The following is a 19,813-nucleotide window of genomic DNA, read 5'->3' on the forward strand; positions in this document are numbered from 1 at the left end:
TTATAATAAAGGCCTCGCAGACATATGAACATGCCTATTGTTGCTATGGGAGTAGCAAAAAATATACTTTGGTACTACAGATTAAGGTTGGTATGATATGAGACCTTTGCAGATTTATTATGCAAATTAAATGATCCTTAATGGATAAAAGGTAAAAAATTGGGTGCTTTCTGGATAACAAACAAAATTAAATATTATTGCAGTTTAAAAATAAAAAGATGAAGAGACAATGGACTTATCAATCCAAACAATTACTAGAATATATAGCATAGTGTCACGGACTTAGATTTCAACTAAGACATCCGTGCGGCACTTGACAACTTACTCACGAATCTTTCACGATCTTGCAAGCTCAAGTAAGCCTTTAAGACTAGATCGTTAAGGGAACGCTAGATTGTAAGAAAGATAAGAGAGCTTTTATGAAAAAGTCTTTTGTATTGCTTTTGGAAGAATGCTTGATTACTTGATAATCTTCTACAAATGAATGCCCCCTCTATTTATACTACTTCTAAGGGGCCTAAGTGTAAATAAAATTTATTATACAAGTCATTTTATATTTACAAAGAAATCTCTACTCTAGAACTCTCCACACACTCTAGAGTATTCCAAGTCTTTCAAGACTTCTCTACAAGCTTCTACAAGAATCTAGAGTCTTCCACTAACCTTTCCAAGACTCTAGGTTCTTCTACCTTCTTCAAGAATTCTCTTGGACCTCTCCAAGACTCTAGATCTTTCCCCTCTCTTCATGATCAAGTGGCGGGTCATGACAATAGGCTAATTAATTTATGCTCCCATAATAATAAAAATAATCCCTTCATTATTAATTAAATATTTTGTATTTGGATCTTAAAAATAAAAAAATAAAAATAAGTTTTCCTTTTAATAAATCTTATATGAAATAAATTTGAATTAATTAGGTCGATAAATAACCTTATATTTTAGATTATTAAGATACAATTATTATAGCTTTAACTAAAGTTCGTTGGTAGAATTTATTTTTTAAAAAGATAAAAATAATAATCAGCGCCATATGACCATGTCAAAGGCCAAATTTGCTGCTACTGAAGTTTGGAAGTGGAGTTTTAACATTACAAACTTGCAAATTGTAATAGAAAATTGCGTTTATTTTAAGAATGTTGGGTTCCTTTTTTATTTTTATTTTTGTATGCGTATTTATAAAAAGGATATCTGAAAATGTCCTAAGTGAGAAATATGCAAACTCCAAACTAAATAAAGAAAAATAAACAAAGTGAAAATCAGATATAGATGAAGCTCATAAGAAATTATTTTAGACCTTATCAAAGTGAAAACCAGATATAGATGGAGTTCATAAGGAACTTTTTTAGACCTTACCAAATATGAATAATTTTAAGCAGACATGCTCACGCTCACCTGCCTACTTAGCATTCACTCTTATTAAATAGCAATATTTGAAAATGTCTTAATATTTTTATACAAAGGACTTTAATAATTTTCTTAAAATAAGAGTTGCACTCTAATGGTAGTAAACTTGTGCTAAACGCAGGTAAGTTTGGCATTCGCCTACTAATAGGGGTGTGCAAAATTCAAAACGATCGATAAAGCGAATCAAAAAAAAATGTTATTGGTTTATTGTTATTGGGTTATTGAGTTAACGATTATTTAATGATTTTATAAAAAAATATTGGGTTATCTATTCGGTATTGGTTTTTTAATATTGGGTAAACCGATAACCCATTAAGACTATAATAATTGATTATTTTAATTTTTACTCGTACTTAAATATCAAAGTATCAAACAAAAGATATTAATATAATTACTATACAGACTATTAGTACCCTACACAATTTATAGTTCACACTGCATTACCCCTTTAGGCTTTAGCATTTCTTTAGGTTTACAACATCAAAATCTAAATAATTAAGAACGGCAGTGGCTATGGTTTGCAACGACAACGGCAAGAATTAGGCGACGGCTAGAGTTGTGAATTGTGAGTATTCACAACAAGAACGTCTTATTTGCTTGTTTTGTTGTCGCGTTAAATTATTGGAGAAGTCATATATTTGTTTTGAAAGCATTTTTTATTAGTTAAATCGAAAATCGAACCTTTAAAGATCAAAAATAGATGAACTGAAAATCAATAACAAATATCTTATTGATTTGGTTATCTGTTTAGCGTATTGAAAAAATTAAAAATCGATAAACCGAACCGATCAATAGAGACCCTACTCACCAATAGCCTTACCCTCTTCTTGCCTTGCCTTCTTGCTAGTGGGGTAGTTTTTCATTTTATTGTATCAAATTAAAATTACTAAATTATTTTTATAATATAAAATTACTCAATTTTATCTTAGTGTTGTATATGTGTAAACAAAATTTATGGCTGTAAAATAAGTATTTATAAACTGTTATACTTTTAATGGCAAAAGGTCTTTGAAGAAAAAATCATGCGGATTTAATTTAACATAACTAATATCACATTATATTTTTTAAAAAAAAAATTAAATTGTTCTAATCCAACAACTAGTATCAGAGTAATAGAGTGATAAGTTGGAGCTAGCTTAGTGTTTTTGCTCTTTTATGACTACATGTACTTATAACTTTAAAGATGCATACACAAAGAAGTTAGTGGGTCATGATAATCATAAACACTCAATTGATAGATCAAGTGAAACTTGGCGTAAGTGAAAAATATGCGTGAACAGAATTTCATATTGATATGTAGCTAAAAAAAGCTACTAATGAAGCGTATTCTTAATGATGGGAGATATTTTGGGGAAAAACGTGTGGAATTAACTTAAAATGTAATATATTAACCATGTTTAAAATATCATTTATTTGTATGAACCCAACACTAAAAGATCATTTGATACAAAGATGAAATAGAAAAAATTATCCAGTGGATTGAGATATGATGAGATAGCTAATCTCATCATTTTAATATAAATAATGATATCAATAATTTTAGGACTAATTACAAATTCAAAATTAAGTATTTCTGTATTTTATCTTCAAATTATTATTCTTGTTCCACCATACCAAATGACTCACGAGTAAAACAAAAAGTCACTAAACTATTTAGATAACCAAAACATCATTGATTTGCTTAGATATCACAAAGAGCAACGACACTATTTTATTTGTAACCAAAAAAAAAAAAGTCATTAACTTTAGGTAGTTATCATTTACGATATTTCACTTGTTTCCTTTTAACAACTTTTTATAATATTTAGGCAAATTTGAATAATATTTATTTCCTTTTCACAAAATAATAAAACAACTTTCATCATACTTAGATTAAATTGAATGATATTTGGTATAAATATAGCCTATAGGCGTTTGAACACAAAAACAAAAGTGATAATTATAAATATATATATATATATATATAAAAGGAGGTTAGACTTGCTGATGTGACATGTCACTAAGGACTAGAAACCTATTTATCTTTTTGTGATTTTTTTGAAGCTTTTTCTCATTTTAAAAGACATAAAATATTACAAAATATTAATTAATTTTTTTTATAGAATATTAAAGCATAGTATTGAATTCATTAAAGCATAAATATAAAAGCCAAAAAATTATTGTCATTAATTGAGTGATTTAGAGATCATTTATTAAGTAATAAAATTATATACATGTAACAATATCCTTCCTCTTTTTCTACATTTAAGAGCCATTACTTTTCATTTTTATCGATCTCTTTCGATAATGGATATTTTGACACCAATATATGCTCTTTCTCAAACTCAACATAGAAATGTTCCTCTTTCTCTTCTTCCTCTTTAAACTTAGATATGTTTAGTGTTCTTTTTTTTCTTTTTCAAATTCTTACTTTTATTTCATTTGTTATTAGAGTGTTTAAATCTGAAATGCATGTATGTATCTGTTATTATATCCTTAGTAGTTACAGTTATTTTTGTAAAATAATGTGATAATAGTAAAATTAAATTTGATCCTTTGTTGTTTTTTTGTGTTATTGTTGTCGATGAAAAAATTATTGTAATATTTATTTTGAGTCATTCAATTGTACGAATGATTAGCTTACAAGAATCAAGAAAATTCTTCTTTATGTGCGAAGATGGTGACATTTTTTTGTTGATGAGAATGATCCCACACCAAATTGAGACAAGAAGACTTCAATGATTCTTTTCACTTTGAGCTGGCATTTGAGGTATGAGATAGGCACAAAAGACTATTAAATAAAACATGATATGATTTTTGATAAAAGATACCACTAGTAACTTTTTAAAAAATATCCATATTAAAGAACAAATGTTATTGCCTAGAATTTTTTGGTACTACTATAATCTTCTATATATTCTATTATCTCTCTATAATAATAAAACTAAAAATAGAAGATGTGATATGACACCCTTTTTAGTCCAGCATTGATCTTTATTTCTTTTAATCAATTTTATTGATATTTTCCTTACAATAATTGCTCAAAAATGAAATTATTCTATCAAAAATATACATCTATATATAATATAAAGCTAATCTATAGGCAAGGTGATGTGATATTTCTTTGTGGTAAATGTGATTCACGATGAATGACGATTCAAGCAAAAAAAATAAAATTGCAAGCGTTACACAATTTGGTTACACTTTGCGAATACACACACACAAAAAAAAGGGCAGCTCGGTGCACTAATATTCCCTCTATGCGCGGGGTTCGGGGAAAGGCCTGACCACAAGGGTCTGTTGTACGCGTGCGCACACACACATATATATAATACGTATTATGTAGATGGAACACACAAATTACGATGATTATTTATGTAGTTGCCTTTCTTTATATATATATATATATATATATATATATATATATATATGTATGTATATGACAGTATTAAAGATTAAACTCCAATGAAAGGAAATAGGATTAAATACTTATTTTTAAATGTACAAATGAAAATTATGTTCCAAATTTGTTACTCATATACACTTTGAGAGATCAATTAATCTACAAATTTTGTAACACTTTAAAAGTGATGAAAAATTAGAGGAAAGTAAATATTAAAGTAAGTATTACTTATAAATTAGATCAAAACTAGAAAATTCATATATAGATTATAGACTAAAATATTTTACCATTTGCATGTTATAAAAATATTATTTGAAAAAACTTATTACCCCGCGAAACGCGGCTAAGTTCACTAGTAAAATAATATTTTAACAAGTTTTAAAAAGGTATTTCAAATTTCAAATTGGATTTGATCCAGTAAATCCACAACAAAATATGAATTGGCTTAGTTGATATGATAAATTAATACTCCAAAAGTAAAATCCGATAAAAGAATTTCTCATTATCAATTTTTAATTCCTAACATTTTATCAATGTATCAAGACAAGAATTGACACTTCATAATATGTTGTTATTATTATTATTATTATTAAAAAGTGATTTTAAAAAGTAGCAATTAGGATTTTATTTTTTTATATATTTTTATAAAATAGTGAAGTTATAAAAGTGTCAACGCAACTATAAATGATATGATAAAAACAAAAAGCAAGGCCACTAATACAGATAAACAATAATTAATTTGTATAGTTTGGATGTTGCGTGGAGCAAATTATAAAGTGTACAAAGTCTCGCATGGGATTAATGAGATGATGAACATCATTTTCCTCACATTAGATTAATGCCCAATTTGGTAGTTGGCTTAGTTCTCAAATCTAAATTCCCCACCAACAAATGATTACTCTAACTCAACTAATTTAAACCCAAATACCAAATGCACAAATAAAAGTAGGGAAAAAAGAATATGAAAATCCATTATATACAAATTTCCAACTAAGGACAAAGCCACGGTAATAATCACGAATTTGAAAAAATTAAATAATTTTGGCTTAATTGTTATTTTTATATAAACAATAATTTATTTAATGTGAATACTCTATTCAGAATTTAGTAAGCAAAAAGAATCATGGCCCATAATTAATAAATTAAAAGTTCTGAATACGCTTATATTTTAATCATTTGAAGCCAAAAAAAATATATATTCTATTTATAATAATGAACTTATGGTATCTTTTTTGTACGAGTAATGTATAAATAATTTTTTTTTGATCGAGATGGTTTAGTTATGTAAATCTTTAAGAAGAATAGATTTATTAGTGTAAGACCTTGTTGATTGAAGATGGTAAAAGAAAAATGAAGTAAACCTAAAATCACATTCAAGGAATTTGTTAACATTTATTGAGATTCATGTAAATTTAAAACACACACAAAAAGGTAGAAGAAAAAAATTAATCCATTTAGTATTGACTTGTATCTTAAGCAACAATAAACAAAATGATAAATTTACTATATCATCTTTTGAATATAATAAATTTAATATTTTAAATAATATATTGAGAAATGACTATAATTAATTTAAGAACTATAAATTATCTCTTAATTTTTTCTAAATAAGTAAATTGAATTTAATTTTAATATAATGAAGTAAACGGGATTTTCTTTCGCTAAAAGGATACCTAAGTGAATGAAATGTGGTCAAAATTTTCTTAGTCAATTGAAAAAGAAAGTGAGAATTTATTTTAGATTGAATAAAAGAGGAAAGGAAATTATAGGGATGGGATAAAAGAGGAAAAGAGGAAAAAGTGGAGAAAACATGGTATTGAAGGCCACATATATATATAACCCCTTATTAACGCACTCTCTCATTCATTCTTTGCTTCCATAAAGCTTTTTCCTCCGTTTCTTCTCACCCCGACAATTTCCACCTTGCTTCTTCTCTAATCCCAATTTTTGTAGATCACACTGTACAAATCACCTTTGATCCACTCATCGATCATGTCAGGTTCACCTTCATCATCATCGGCATCGGAAGATGAAGACGAAGGAATCGATTCATACAGAAAAGGAGGATATCATGCCGTCAGAATCGGTGATTCATTCTCCGGTGGACGATATATCGCTCAACGAAAACTCGGCTGGGGAGAATTCTCCACCGTTTGGCTCGCTTATGATACTCGATCATCCGTAACTCTCTTCCAATTCATCAATAACTTCCCTCATTTCATTTGATTTTGTTCTTTATGCTTATTTCAGATCGTTATTTCACGATTTGTGAAAAGTTAACACTTAGTTTGTTTGTCGCTAAGTAGTATCAGTGAAATACAATTTGACATATGCATCCGGTTTTAGTTTTCCTTTCTCGGTGATTGATCATATTGGATCACACCTTGATTAAGTAACTATACCTTCCAATTTGTCGAAACTAATTGTCACATGTTAATTAGTAATAATTTTTGTTACGGAGAATCCTATTTGACTAAGTTGAATGAGAAGAGCGAGTATGTTGTTTATATTCCTTTCGGTTTTCCCTAGATGAATTACAAAAATCAAACAACTAGTTTGGACGTCTGATATATTGTCAAGATCTTGTATGTTCTTTTCTGTTTTCCCAAAACAGAGTTAATGAGGGGAACTCAACTAGTCCCAGACCTATATAAAGGAGGAGTGTCGTTGAAGATTGACAGCTCTTAGTCTTACTATGATGAATACTGATTTAGGATCCTGAAATAGAGTGGAATGGATACACAGGATCCGTATAGAGAATTTCCAAGTAGTTCATTGATCTACTGATTTATTGGCAGCGGCCAGTGATTTGAAGTTGGACTGTGCAGATTAAATTTGTAGCATCCTGGCTACTAAGTTGTTGCGCAAGACTTTTTGTCAGGATTTCCGAGGGCAATATTTCCCCGGTAAAAATGACACTTCAGACAAAACAAATAGACTTGTCTAATAATGATTCTTCTCTGATACCTTATGCTGCACTTGAACATATCCGTACACCTATTTCTGTTTTTCTCCCACTTGATGAGGTTCAGCCTTACCTATCTTCTTGTTTATTTGGATGATACTTTATGTTTTTGCATATCTGTATGTTGGATCATAGTTATTTTTGCCTGACACTTCACACCCTTCCATAAACTTCTCTAACACGATCTGAAGTGTAGTACACTAGGCCTCAAGTAGGCTTCCTTTACTTTCTTTTCTATTTGTTCACTCTTGTCTATATCCGACCATTTCGAGCAAGTAAAATATGTCTCTTACTGCTTACACAGTGAAATAATCTGCATTCAGTTTTAGTCGTTACCATTCTAGCCATTTCTTTATGGTGTCAGACTTGGCATATATTGCTTATGTTTGTTATGAATAATATGAATATACGAGGTCTCTTTTTCAAGTTGTAAGATCCGTGACCCATGTAACAGTTTTAAGTCCTTGGTGCTGAGGATAATTCTATGTATGCGGTTAAAACATTGTTTGAAGACCTATGAGCCATCATAAAGGGTAAAAAGTGTTTGGGATGCCTTTCATCTCCGAATGTATTATAATGATATATTCTGAGCTCCATAGAGAATTAGAGATTTGAATGTTTCCATGTCAAAGCATTTGTCTGGGGTGGGGGGATTTGACCTGGCTTGGAGTCAACTGGTGATAGTAGACTGATTGCTGAGCTAAAATATCAATGCGCTAGTTGGCATTATCAGGGAAGTTCAATGATACTTTCTTGTTATGCAGAATAAGCACATGGAATTGCTCTTCATTGGAGAATGTTTGTTCATATCTAATCGGTTGTAATCCACCTAGTAAGCACTGAAAAGATTCAAAAATATCTCGCTTCAAAACTAACTCCAACAAGCATGCACATTAAATCTCCTGTTCTGTATTCTCATTGTGGATGGTTTTGGAATTTATAAAAAAATTGAATTGTTTTCGTAGACTCTGGAGCTTATTGTCCTTAACTTTGTTTGGGCAGGAATTTGTAGCCTTGAAGATCCAGAAAAGTGCACCACAATTTGCTCAAGCTGCTCTTCACGAAATTGAAGTCCTTTCTGCTATTGCCGATGGTGATCCCTCTAATAGTAAATATGTTGTTAGACTTATTGACCATTTTAAACATACAGGCCCAAATGGACAGCATTCATGCATGGTCCTTGAATTTCTGGGTGACAACTTATTGCGTCTCGTCAAATATAATCGTTATAAAGGCCTTGAGCTGGACAAAGTTAGGGAAATATGCAAGTGCATTCTAACTGGTCTAGATTATTTGCACAGTGAACTTGGAATTATTCATACAGACCTAAAACTTGAAAATGTTCTTTTACTTTCCACGATTAATGCCACGAAGGATCCAATTAGATCGGGAACACCGCCCATACTTGAAAGGCCTGAAGGGATCCCAAATGGAGGAGCAACAATGAATATTATTGAGAAAAAGCTAAAACAAAGGGCAAGGAGGGCGGCAGCCAGGATATCCGGTAAAAGGGCTTCAATGGGTGGGGTGGGAGGAGGTGCGAAAACAAATAGAAGTCTTGATGGGATTGACTTGAGGTGCAAGGTTGTGGATTTTGGAAGTGCATGCTGGGCTGACAAGCAGTTTGCACAAGAAATTCAGACACGACAGTATAGGTCTCCAGAAGTTATACTTCAGTCTGGATATTCCTTCTCTGCTGACATGTGGTCTTTTGCTTGTATTGCATTTGAGCTTGCCACTGGTGAGATGATGTTCACACCCAAAGGTGGACAAGGTTTCAGTGAAGATGAGGTAGGATTATTTCATCTATACTTTTTGATCCCGTTCTTTTGATGTTGTACTATGCAACTGTTGTGCTCAGTGCCTTTTATTTCAATATTATCCTTTTTCTTGCAACTTTAGACTCTGGGTCCACTGGTGTTCGCAGTGGGGGGAAGGTTCTCATTTATGTTAAGACATGTTTATGAAGTTTATTTTGCTGATTTACGATCATCTTTTTGCCACATGTGAAGCGGAGTTATCCAAATTAGCCATTAAAAGATTTCTATCAGATGGATCTTATTGCACCATCAGAAGAATTTCAAAAACTGAACTTGAATGTATTTCTTATTATCTTTTTTGGTTCCAGGATCACCTTGCTATGATGATGGAGCTTCTAGGAAAGATACCTCGGAAGGTGAGCACCTTTTTTTTTTGCTTACGTGAGCCTTTTAGAAATTATTTAGAAGTAATTATTTACATTAGATCTTATAAAAACTGATGGTGAAGCAGATAGCCAATGGTGGGGCTCGATCTAAAGATTACTTTGACAGATATGGAGATTTGAAGAGGATCCGGAGGCTAAAGTATGGGTCTTTAGAAAAATTACTTACTGACAAGTTCAAATTTTCTGAAATTGATGCTCTTGAATTTGCCAAATTTCTTTGTCCGCTTCTTGATTTTGAGCCAGAGAATCGACCAACTGCTCAGCAGTCCTTGCAACACCCATGGCTCAACATTAACAGTCTAAACCAAACAGAGGTGAAGAGTGATTCTTGTATGGAAAAGGTTAATGTCGGGATGAAAAACCTACAATTGAAGGCCGGTAAGTGAATGGATGGTCTTCTCACTGCAGCACCTCTCCATTGACCTCTCTCCCCAGTATCAGATTACTTGTGAATTAATTTTGGATTGTTTTATGGTTTAATTAGATTCAAGTCATTGGTAGACTTAGATGTATTATTTTGATTGATTATCACGAGGAAACAACCTCCAATAGGAGAAATTGGCATCGGTCCTGAAATATTCCTAGTTGAAGCTTCCACTTGTTTTAATGATGTTGACATTCACCAAAGAGACAATCCTTCATTCCTCTAACAAATAAGTTGGCCATGTTCTATTGAAGGCCCGGAGGACCAAGCAAGCTACAGAGTTAGTAGTATATGGCATCATCTGGACTCAGCATTATCAATACAGGAAAGAGTCTTTAGCAGCCTGTAGAAAACATTAATGGGAGCCTCTTGATATGGAGTGTGTTATGTACATTAAACATTAAAAGAATTGGATTCTGTGGAGGAAGTATATTCTCCATTTCTGCAGGTAGGAAAGAATTCTTTTCTCTTTTGATTTTAACCCAGGTTGAAGTCTTTGTAACAACTGATATATACATATTTTTATATACATCACTGAAAATATTAGGTGCCACTTAATTTTACAAAGAACCTTCCCTTTTTTATGGTGTTGTGTCTAATGGTTGTATTGGTTCTTTCTTTTTGTCAAACTTACATATCCCATATCTGTTATCTTTTTGGGAAATTATTGAAGTTAAATCACTTCTAGTCAATATTCTCTTCCTTTTTGTTTTCCTCGTCTCTCAGGATGACAAGTTTGATATTAGTTAGTCTGAAAAAAGAGAGGTCAAGAATCTTCTTGATTACAGATTATGAAGTTTCCAATTATGGCTACAATCTGGATTCACATTGAATAAGTTTTCTAAAGGTTAAGACTAGCAAGGAAGTGGATCATTATTTGGTTTGATATAAAAGTAGTCTTGTTAAGCTACGTACGAAAATAACCTTGAATCATGAACTTTGCTCATAAATAAAGAGTAAAGATCACTGATAATTGAGTGGCACTCGGTTTCTCAAATGGAAAATAATAATTTTAATTTTTATAACCGATGTACTAATAAACAATTGTGATTAGACAAGGATATATTTCTTTTGAGTTGAGAGTTTATCGAAAATAATTTCTCAATCCTACAAAAGTAGGTATAAGATCTGTGTACGTTCTACTCTCTTCAGATTTAGTTATGAAATTACATTGAATATGATATTGTTATTGTTTAAATTCATCTCAATTCAATATTATTACATGAAAAAGAAGCTAAAATAATGCAAAATGTACAATTGGTGAAAGTGATAGAGAAGAAGATGCACCTACCTGGCCTTGAGGAATAATAGAAATTGATGGGCTCTTGACGTGAAAGAGACCCAATGTTTCCAAATACCGCTACAGGGACCACGTGCCAACCCAATTTCGTAGCAAGACTTCTGGGCTTTTCACACATGTGCCAAGTGAATAAATATCCACTTTTGAGCTCGTCATTAAAATTTCATATATTTTTTTGAATATTTTTTTTAGAATAATTTAGATGGACACGAATGAGATTGAAAATTCACATATGAAATGCAAGTAAAAATTATTTTAAATCTCAATCACGTGTGTCTGAATTTATTTTTCAATTATATATATTTTTTTGGTTTTTGAAATTTCAAAACTCAAATCTACTTCAAATAAGCTCAAATTTAAAATATAAGTTTGAAAGTTATTTACCGAGTTGGGGACGGGAGTGGGGTCCTGGGTTAATATTGAGATCGAGGATTGGTTCTGGGTTGGAATTGGGAATCGTGTCCTGAATCAAAGTCGAGAGTTGAATCCCAAGTCAGGATTTTGATTTCGAGTCGGGGTCAGGAGTTGAAACCCGAATTAGGGCCGAGAGTCTAGTCTCGGATGGAGGTCAGGGTCGAGAGTCGCTCGAATTGGGATCGAGAGTCGGGTCCCAGGTTGGGGTTCAATGGCAAGGTTGAAAGAGAATTTTGAAAAGTATTTCCTTACTTTATGATAGGAAAGTCATTTTCATTAAATTGGAGAAAAAAAAGTTCATTCGAAGAACATTTAAACCAACCGAATATGAAAAAATTAAAATGCATTTTTTTGAAAAGTGTTTTCTTCGTACTAAACACACCCTAAAGGTAGACTTAATTGACACTATCTCTCAAACTTATAATCCAGTATGTTTTCCTTCTTAAGCTCAAGGTACAAGCTTCACAAGCTGCATCCAACTTTAAAAAAAATAAAAAATCATCAGGGGTAGAGTTGGGAGAACAAGAAATGGGGAGGGGATTACAAAGGTGGAATTGAACCCTCACCAATAAGGTGAAATTTCATGTAACCAACCACACGAGTTACTAAGATTCCCCAGCCGCATTCAACTTCAATCATATATGTTATTATTAAATTACATGTGTAGTTTAACTTTACACGTCGTGATAATTAATAATTGGCAATGAAATAAATTTTCTCGGGAATGAAAAAAATTACGATAGAATTTAATTGACTTTATGCGGCATGAATCGGATTATTTGGGACCCTAAAGTAAATACATAATATCGGGTGAAAAACAAAAAAAAATTAAGTCAAATGTATTGAATTATAAATGAATTGAGCTATAATTCAATCAGTGTTTGTTTAGATTAAGATAGATGAAATAATTTAAGTTAAATCATAAAACTAAACTCATTCAACTCAAAATTATTTGTGATTTGTTTGTTTGCTTTTTATAATCTATTTAAGGGATGATTTCGTAGACCCTTCCTCAGATTTGGTTTCATAACATTAACCTCCCTTATAGTATATAATATTTTATATACCTCCTTTATTTTAATTTCTTTGTAACAAGAGGAATAGAGAAAAATATGTGATTGGTGTGGAGAGAGGAAAATATATATGTTTATGATATAATCTAAGAAAGAGTCACCTCATTTCCTTATTCTTTCTAATTCATTCACTTCAAGACTGATTCTAAACACCACATAATATCATCTTCAATCTTTTTAAACTAATCATCATTAATAAAAAAAATTATATTTGGACTAAACCCTAAACCATTTCATAATTTAGTACCTTAAATTTCCCTCCATAATCCTCCGTTTGGAATGATGATTAGTGATTGCAAAATTACCTTTTTTCACATTTTGATAATTGTGGTGTTCGAATTATATAGAATATTTACTATCTTCAATTATTATACGTATATTTTTTTCCTCTAATGAGATTTAAATCTAAGTTCCCTCAATTCTTAATTCAATTCATTGACCCCTAGACCATTAAATAATTTTCTATAGTGAAATAAAATATCGTCTCCTGATTGTTCCTCAATAATAAAATATGTCAAACTACATACATCACACACCAACTATTTCAGACTCCTTACACCTATCATTATGGCTCCAGCAACTCTCCTGCAATTCACGCTGCAGAAAAGTAGGAATAATTTGATAATCTATTGGTTTAACATATATAAATGTGTTCTATAACTAAGAAATCTCCTCCGAGGACCAGCTTAGGATGGTTCGATACTCGATGAATAATCTAGCCATTTGTCTTCCTTTCTAATTAAATATAGAGGTTTTTTTTTCTCAGCAGGGTTCAAACTCGTAATGTGTGTCTTAACTCACACATTCGATACTCTCTGATCACTAAACTTTGCCTTGGAGATGGTTAACATAAATTACATTTGTCAGAACTATACTTTGGTTGAACAATTGTTGAAGCAGATGAAAGATGCAATAATTTGATCAGCTCACTGTTCAGTCAACAGAAAGTTTACCTTTGCAGAACCAAAATCTGCACTATTGTGGGCAACTATATATATACACACTAAATTAGATTGATAGTGAATTCCTGTTGTGCTGTTGTTTAAGGTTGACAACATACTGATATCAATTGATGAAACCAATAATATCTTCCCTTTTAAATCACACTCTATGTTAGATCTGTAAAAGAACTAGAACTAGAGCTTTGGCATCTGGACCTGGTTTATTTACAAGGTAATGGAAAAGGAAAACTAAAATTTCTAGAAGAAAGTATCCTGTATGAAAAGTGGTTCCAATGCAGTAAGCACCTCATTTGATTTAGCCTTTTGCAGGAAGCATGTGTGATGACAATATGGCGACCTATATCATGCCATTTACAACTTTAAATGTAAAGAATACAAATTCTGAAAAAAAAATTATATTAGAAATTGAATCGATTGAGATTATACTATTACAATCTATGTAATCGCCTCCGTGCATTCTCCACATTCGATGGCAGCACATAAAGCCTTCCAAATGGGCGCTAACATTTTCACTGGTGGACGCAATTCCTGGACGTTATATTTGAATACAGCAAATTGTGTAAGCAAGAGAAAATAAACTGGAGTAATATTCTCTACTAAGTCCTTTGTGTTGATTAAAAGTCCTCTCCTTTGTTTGTTCTATCTTAAAATCCAACCAAAAGAGCAAACAAGTTTAGAAACTAGTTTTGAAGGGCAACTATTCTTCTACTACAATGATACAAGTATTAAGATTGCTAAGGATTTGCTAAAGAAATATAGCAGGGATATAAATTTCACCTTGAAAACTAGCATAAGTTCTTCCTCTCCTCGAATAATCAGAGATAGACTCCAATAACAGGTGACTGGTGTGACACATTCTGTCAGCACTGGTTTCAAAATCCTGCTAATGGGGACAAACTGGCGAACTGTTTTCCCACTGTATACAAATTGCTGAATTAGAATTTTATTTAGATAAACATAAAAATGAAAACAACAGGCTGAACAGAAGTTTCTCAGATCAGATACAAAAAGTATAAAATAGTACCCTCATGCATGGTTCCATGTACATGGTATCATCAAAATAAATTCAAGTGATTCTAAGAAATTAATCATTTTTCACTTGTATCCAAAAAGAACTTTATCTGTCCAACCTCATATAGGAAAATAACTTGAGCAGCGCACACAGAGAAGGGTAGGCACAGAACAAAAGTAATATACTAAATACTTCTACTAGTTTACGTAACATAGTTGCTTATCTCGGAAAAGAGATCAAGAAACAAGTGGCTGTAGGCACAACAATCTTTAAGGAAGCAGAAACAAAATGATAGATCCACGCCAGAGTATATGACAAGTTATTTGATTTAAAAAGCATCTTTTAACAATGTTGAAAAATTATTTTACAATTCACTTCAAGCAAATAGCAAAACATTCACCTCTATAACAGGAGCAGTACGTACCTTCCATACTGAGTTTCTAGTTGAACTCCAAAAGCTGGCAGAATTAGAACAGACTCTGTTATAAGCAAACACAAGATACAGAATGAAATATACGTTGATGAATACATCCCAGAACCAAATGATACTAGTGTATTCTATCTTCTATAAAGGAAGAAGTTAAAACAATAAAGCATCCACAAAATATTTGAGCATTATCCTAGAAGACAGTCGTGAATTTGATACTTCGATGGAGTAGTGGAGTTAAGAAGACGTACATGAATTGCAATGTAATGTGAATTTTCCTAACAAAGTAAAAGGCAAGTTTTGTAGAAAAACTGTGAGACCAGCAATTTGATATTGGGGTGATATATTGGCATCCACGGCTTAACATATCCACGAGAAAAGCACGTTAGAAATAAGGATTTCAAGATAGATGTGGGGCCATATAAAATAAAGACCAGAAGTGATCACATTAAATACAGACCGCAAATGCACAAATAGATAATAAAACGAAAGAATATTGTTTGAGATAGTTTAGGCTTGTTTTATGTCAATCTCCAAATGCACTTGTCCATAGGTGCGACACTATGTTGCTTGAAGGTGCTAAGAAGGACAAGGTAGACCTAGAACTACATAGAGAGAATGTCTTCAAATTCAGTTCAAATTTAACAAAGAAGAACACAGTGATAGTAATGGATCTATATAACAACAAATTAGGATTACGGTTTAATGCTCTTATTATACTTACATTATGTCTGGCAGGGGTTAAGGGTGATTCAGAACCTCTAGTTTCTAGAGAAACTGTAATTTGCCTTGGAAGAAAATTCTCTTTACCAGATTTGAATGGAATTGTCCCAAATAGAGTAAAATAAACATATGATCCGTAAAACATATGATTCAAGGGGAGGTGTCATGATGCATATTACTTGTAGATGACATAATACTCATTGACGAGATGCGAGACAAAGTCAACGGGAGGCTGAAAGTTTGGAGAAAGACCTTGGAGTCAAACAGTTTCAAGTTGACCAGGACCAAAATTGAATACTTGATACACAAGTCATCCCCAAGAGAGGAAGTTTTCAAGTACCTGGTGTCAGTAATCCAAGTTAATTGGGAGATCGACACTAATGTCACACATTGTTTTGGAGCAGGTGGATGACTCTTTCAGGTTTGAAAGCAGCCCTTATTCCATCAACAGCTCAATCGATGGGACTTGCTTTATGGAGGTTCGCATCAGATGTCTTGTTTGATAAGAATGTGCCACCGAGACTTAAAGGCAAGTTTTACAAAGTGGTGGCTAGGTTGCAGAAATGAGGATGCTGAGATGGATGTGTGCCCATACCAAGAGAGATAAGATTAGGAGGGAAGATATTCATGACAAGGTAGGAGTTGCCCCCATGGTAGACACGATGCAGAAGTGAGGTTGAGATAGTTCGCGTATGTGAAGAGGAGATGTGCAGATGCTCCAATAAAGCAGTGTGAGAGGTTGGTCATGGTGGACTTGGGGAGAGATAGAGGTGGGCCAAACTGTCATAGAAGTATCGAGGAGGTGATTAGGCATGAAATGACACAACTTTAGCTCACCGAGGACATGACCCATGATAGGAGGGCGTAGAGGTCGAGAATTAGGGTAGACGAATAGTAGGTAGTTGAGTGTATTTCCTTTCCATTCTAGGAATATTAGTATTATTCTTGCATTTTCTTATTCGTAGGTTTCTATTACTTCCTGTTGTTTCTTTTGCTTCAATTATCTTATTATCTTGTTGTTGTTTCTACATCTCTACCCTCTCAAGGGTAGGGCTACGGTCTGCGTACCTACGTTGCTCGAACTCTACACTTTCGATGCCGCACCGTGTCGACAGAATGTGGTGTAGGATTCATACCAGATTTAGTCAACTAACTTTGGGTACTTTGACCAAATCGATGGAGAAATTTGGGTCATATACAATGAATTTTGTAATCAAAACCAAAGCTAAGGTGGAATTGAGTAAAATGGAACATGTTGTGTATAGAAATTTCTATATCAGTCCTTTTCCTTTTATCTCCTTCTACGATTCTCCTCTTAATGAATATTTTTTCTCCTCGAAATATCTTGTAAATTTTCCACATACTGTGTCATAGTTTAGACATATAACCCTATTTTTAAATATTTATATTATTTTTAGCCAAATCCCTGCACTCGTATTTGTACATGGATCCATACCCTTGAATCTTCAAATTTAGATCATGAAGGATCTAATCTCTAAATCCAAACCCTTATCGGACACCCACAAATGAGTCTACACAATGTAGTTACGTACACACCACTCTTTTTAGATCCTACTTGTGGGATTACACTGGGTTTGTTGTTGCGGTCAATCGCTTGCAAGAAACTAGAACATTATAAGTGGAGAAGGGTAGAGGGGCGGGCTCATTATCCACCGAGTTTAGAAGGCTATGGTTGGTCCAAAGGGCGGGCCATAGACGGATTTCTCGATTATCAAAAAAAAAATCTGAAAAAAAGAAACTTGAACATTATAACTACAAAAATACAGTAAATAGTAGTATGGGTATTTCTGTGATACCATACAACAATCTATTTGTTGCACTGGATTTGTTGGGTTTGAACCTGATTAAAGACTGTTATAGGCACTAGTATATCAAAAACTGCCGCAAGACCTTTACCTTCTCTAATAGAAAATACTTCAGTTCCTATTGACAGACAATTCTAAAGTGAAAGGTATCATAGCCAAGGTACTAACTGAAGTTATCGAGTGAGAAGGACATAGAATATTTAATGAGATTTGGTCTCAGATTTGACCTTCTTGCACAATTTGCATCAATACAAAGTGCAACTGCAGTGATTTCCTGCTGAAGGGACTTCATACTGACCCACATAGCTTATATTCCGATTTAGCTCAAGAAACAATGGATGTGATTAAATCTGGAAAATGCACGATATAAGCTGTACATTAAGTAAATTCATAGAAGTTAAACGTCCTCACCTTTCTTAACTGGCTTCTTTAGAAATAACCTCATGAGCGATGCCATGATAACTAAGCTCCAAATATGAAGAGTATCTAGCTTTCCCTGCATTGAAAGACCTTCATCAAATTAAACACAATGTTCTTACTACACAATTGAGGTAAACCAAGTTTTTGAGCAAATCCACATCTTCCTACTGCATTTAACAGACTTAAACCCTAAATGATTAGCCACCACAAACTACATACTATTGTCATTGCTAAAGCTACTGAGGATGGAAAAAAAGTGAGTATTATCCTACCCTCTTCCTTCTAATTACAGGAAAAAGAAACCCCTAATTGCAATTTTCAAGCCAGATAATAAATTCTTGAGAACTAGCATGAGAGGCAGTATAAATTGGAGTTTACATAAATTGATACTTATATTATAGAAACCAGCACTACGTGGAATAAGATTTCCATTAGAGATTTTGTTTCCTAGGTTTAAATAAGAAGTATTTCGTAATGAAATGAAATTGACGTTGGAAAAACAATGAGATTGGCTTGGCAAGGGAGATGAAGGTATAAACTTTTTACCTGCCGGAATAACAGAAAGGTGGGATAGGGAAAAAGGAGAAGAGTAAAGAGGCATAAATTGAAACCCTTTTCTCTACTCCTTCGAACCACAATATGGTGGGCGTCAATGGCTTCAGGTGGGCCTTAACCTACTTCGTGTATGTATGTGTATTTTCCTACTGCAATGGCCAATGCCTCTGCCATGCGACTGTTACTCCGGCATCTACGTTGACGAATGGGAGATTAGATCACGGAATCAACAAGAAAAATCTCAACGGGTTGATCCGGACCCATCAAACAAAATAAAACACTTGTGCTGTTTAAACTCAATAATAACATGGCAATTATTAGTAGCATTGTGACAAAAAATAATGTGATTAAAGTTAAAAATGAAATTTGGAAATTAATTTCACTGGCCCGCCGGAGCTTAAGCCATGAGTTTAAAGTTAAAAATGAGCTCATTGTTTAAGTTTCGGGCGGGCCAGTGAGCTCCAAGCTTTGTCAAATTGGCCGATGAAGAAATTACTGTCAATTTTCAAGGCCTCCTTGTTCATAAGACGAGTTTTATTTTTGAGTTATTATTTCTTTATTAATATTTATCAATTACTAACACTTTTACTAAGTGTCTTTATAGGTACCCAACTCAGAGTTGCTTCCCGAGGAAGCTATTCGAATAATTTTTTTTATTCATTATTATGTATATCATTGAAGTTAGGAAAACATTAGGTCATTTCTTATATTATTATTTTA

General features: G+C 32.7%; 2 protein-coding genes across 3 annotated transcripts; one reads left to right on the forward strand and one right to left on the reverse strand.

Moving 5' to 3' along the window:
- Nucleotides 1-6,573: 6,573 nt before the first annotated feature.
- LOC129873413 (uncharacterized) lies at nt 6,574-10,934 on the forward strand. Of its 2 annotated transcripts, none has more exons than XM_055948505.1 (4): nt 6,574-6,967; nt 8,754-9,542; nt 9,880-9,927; nt 10,023-10,934. In XM_055948505.1, the coding sequence occupies exons 1-4, from the start codon at nt 6,779-6,781 to the stop codon at nt 10,341-10,343; spliced, it is 1,347 nt and encodes a 448-aa protein (XP_055804480.1). In that variant the 5' UTR covers nt 6,574-6,778; the 3' UTR covers nt 10,344-10,934. The 2 variants fall into 2 exon arrangements, with proteins under 2 accessions (XP_055804480.1, XP_055804481.1); XM_055948506.1 differs by lacking the exon at nt 6,574-6,967 and adding an exon at nt 7,050-7,812 and having other exon boundaries at nt 8,717-9,542.
- Nucleotides 10,935-14,285: 3,351 nt separating this feature from the next.
- On the reverse strand, nt 14,286-19,364 carry LOC129874481 (uncharacterized). The gene is given in 5 exon segments (XM_055949771.1): nt 14,286-14,658; nt 14,908-15,046; nt 15,567-15,621; nt 18,530-18,614; nt 19,085-19,364. Coding segments are annotated over 5 exon segments (555 nt in total). The 5' UTR covers nt 19,268-19,364; the 3' UTR covers nt 14,286-14,565.
- Between the last annotated feature and the right edge of the window lie 449 nt (nt 19,365-19,813).

The sequence above is a fragment of the Solanum dulcamara genome, chromosome 11 (genome assembly GCF_947179165.1).
Source record: "Solanum dulcamara chromosome 11, daSolDulc1.2, whole genome shotgun sequence".
Taxonomy (NCBI): Eukaryota; Viridiplantae; Streptophyta; class Magnoliopsida; order Solanales; family Solanaceae; genus Solanum; species Solanum dulcamara.

Excerpts from the sequence above, each read along its gene's own strand:
- LOC129873413 (XM_055948505.1), top strand. The coding sequence starts at position 6,779 with ATGTCAGGTTCACCTTCATCATCATCGGCATCGGAAGATGAAGACGAA. Across the intron at positions 9,543-9,879 it reads AAGGTTTCAGTGAAGATGAG|GATCACCTTGCTATGATGAT; the intron begins GTAGGATTATTT and ends TTTTGGTTCCAG. Across the intron at positions 9,928-10,022 it reads TAGGAAAGATACCTCGGAAG|ATAGCCAATGGTGGGGCTCG; the intron begins GTGAGCACCTTT and ends ATGGTGAAGCAG.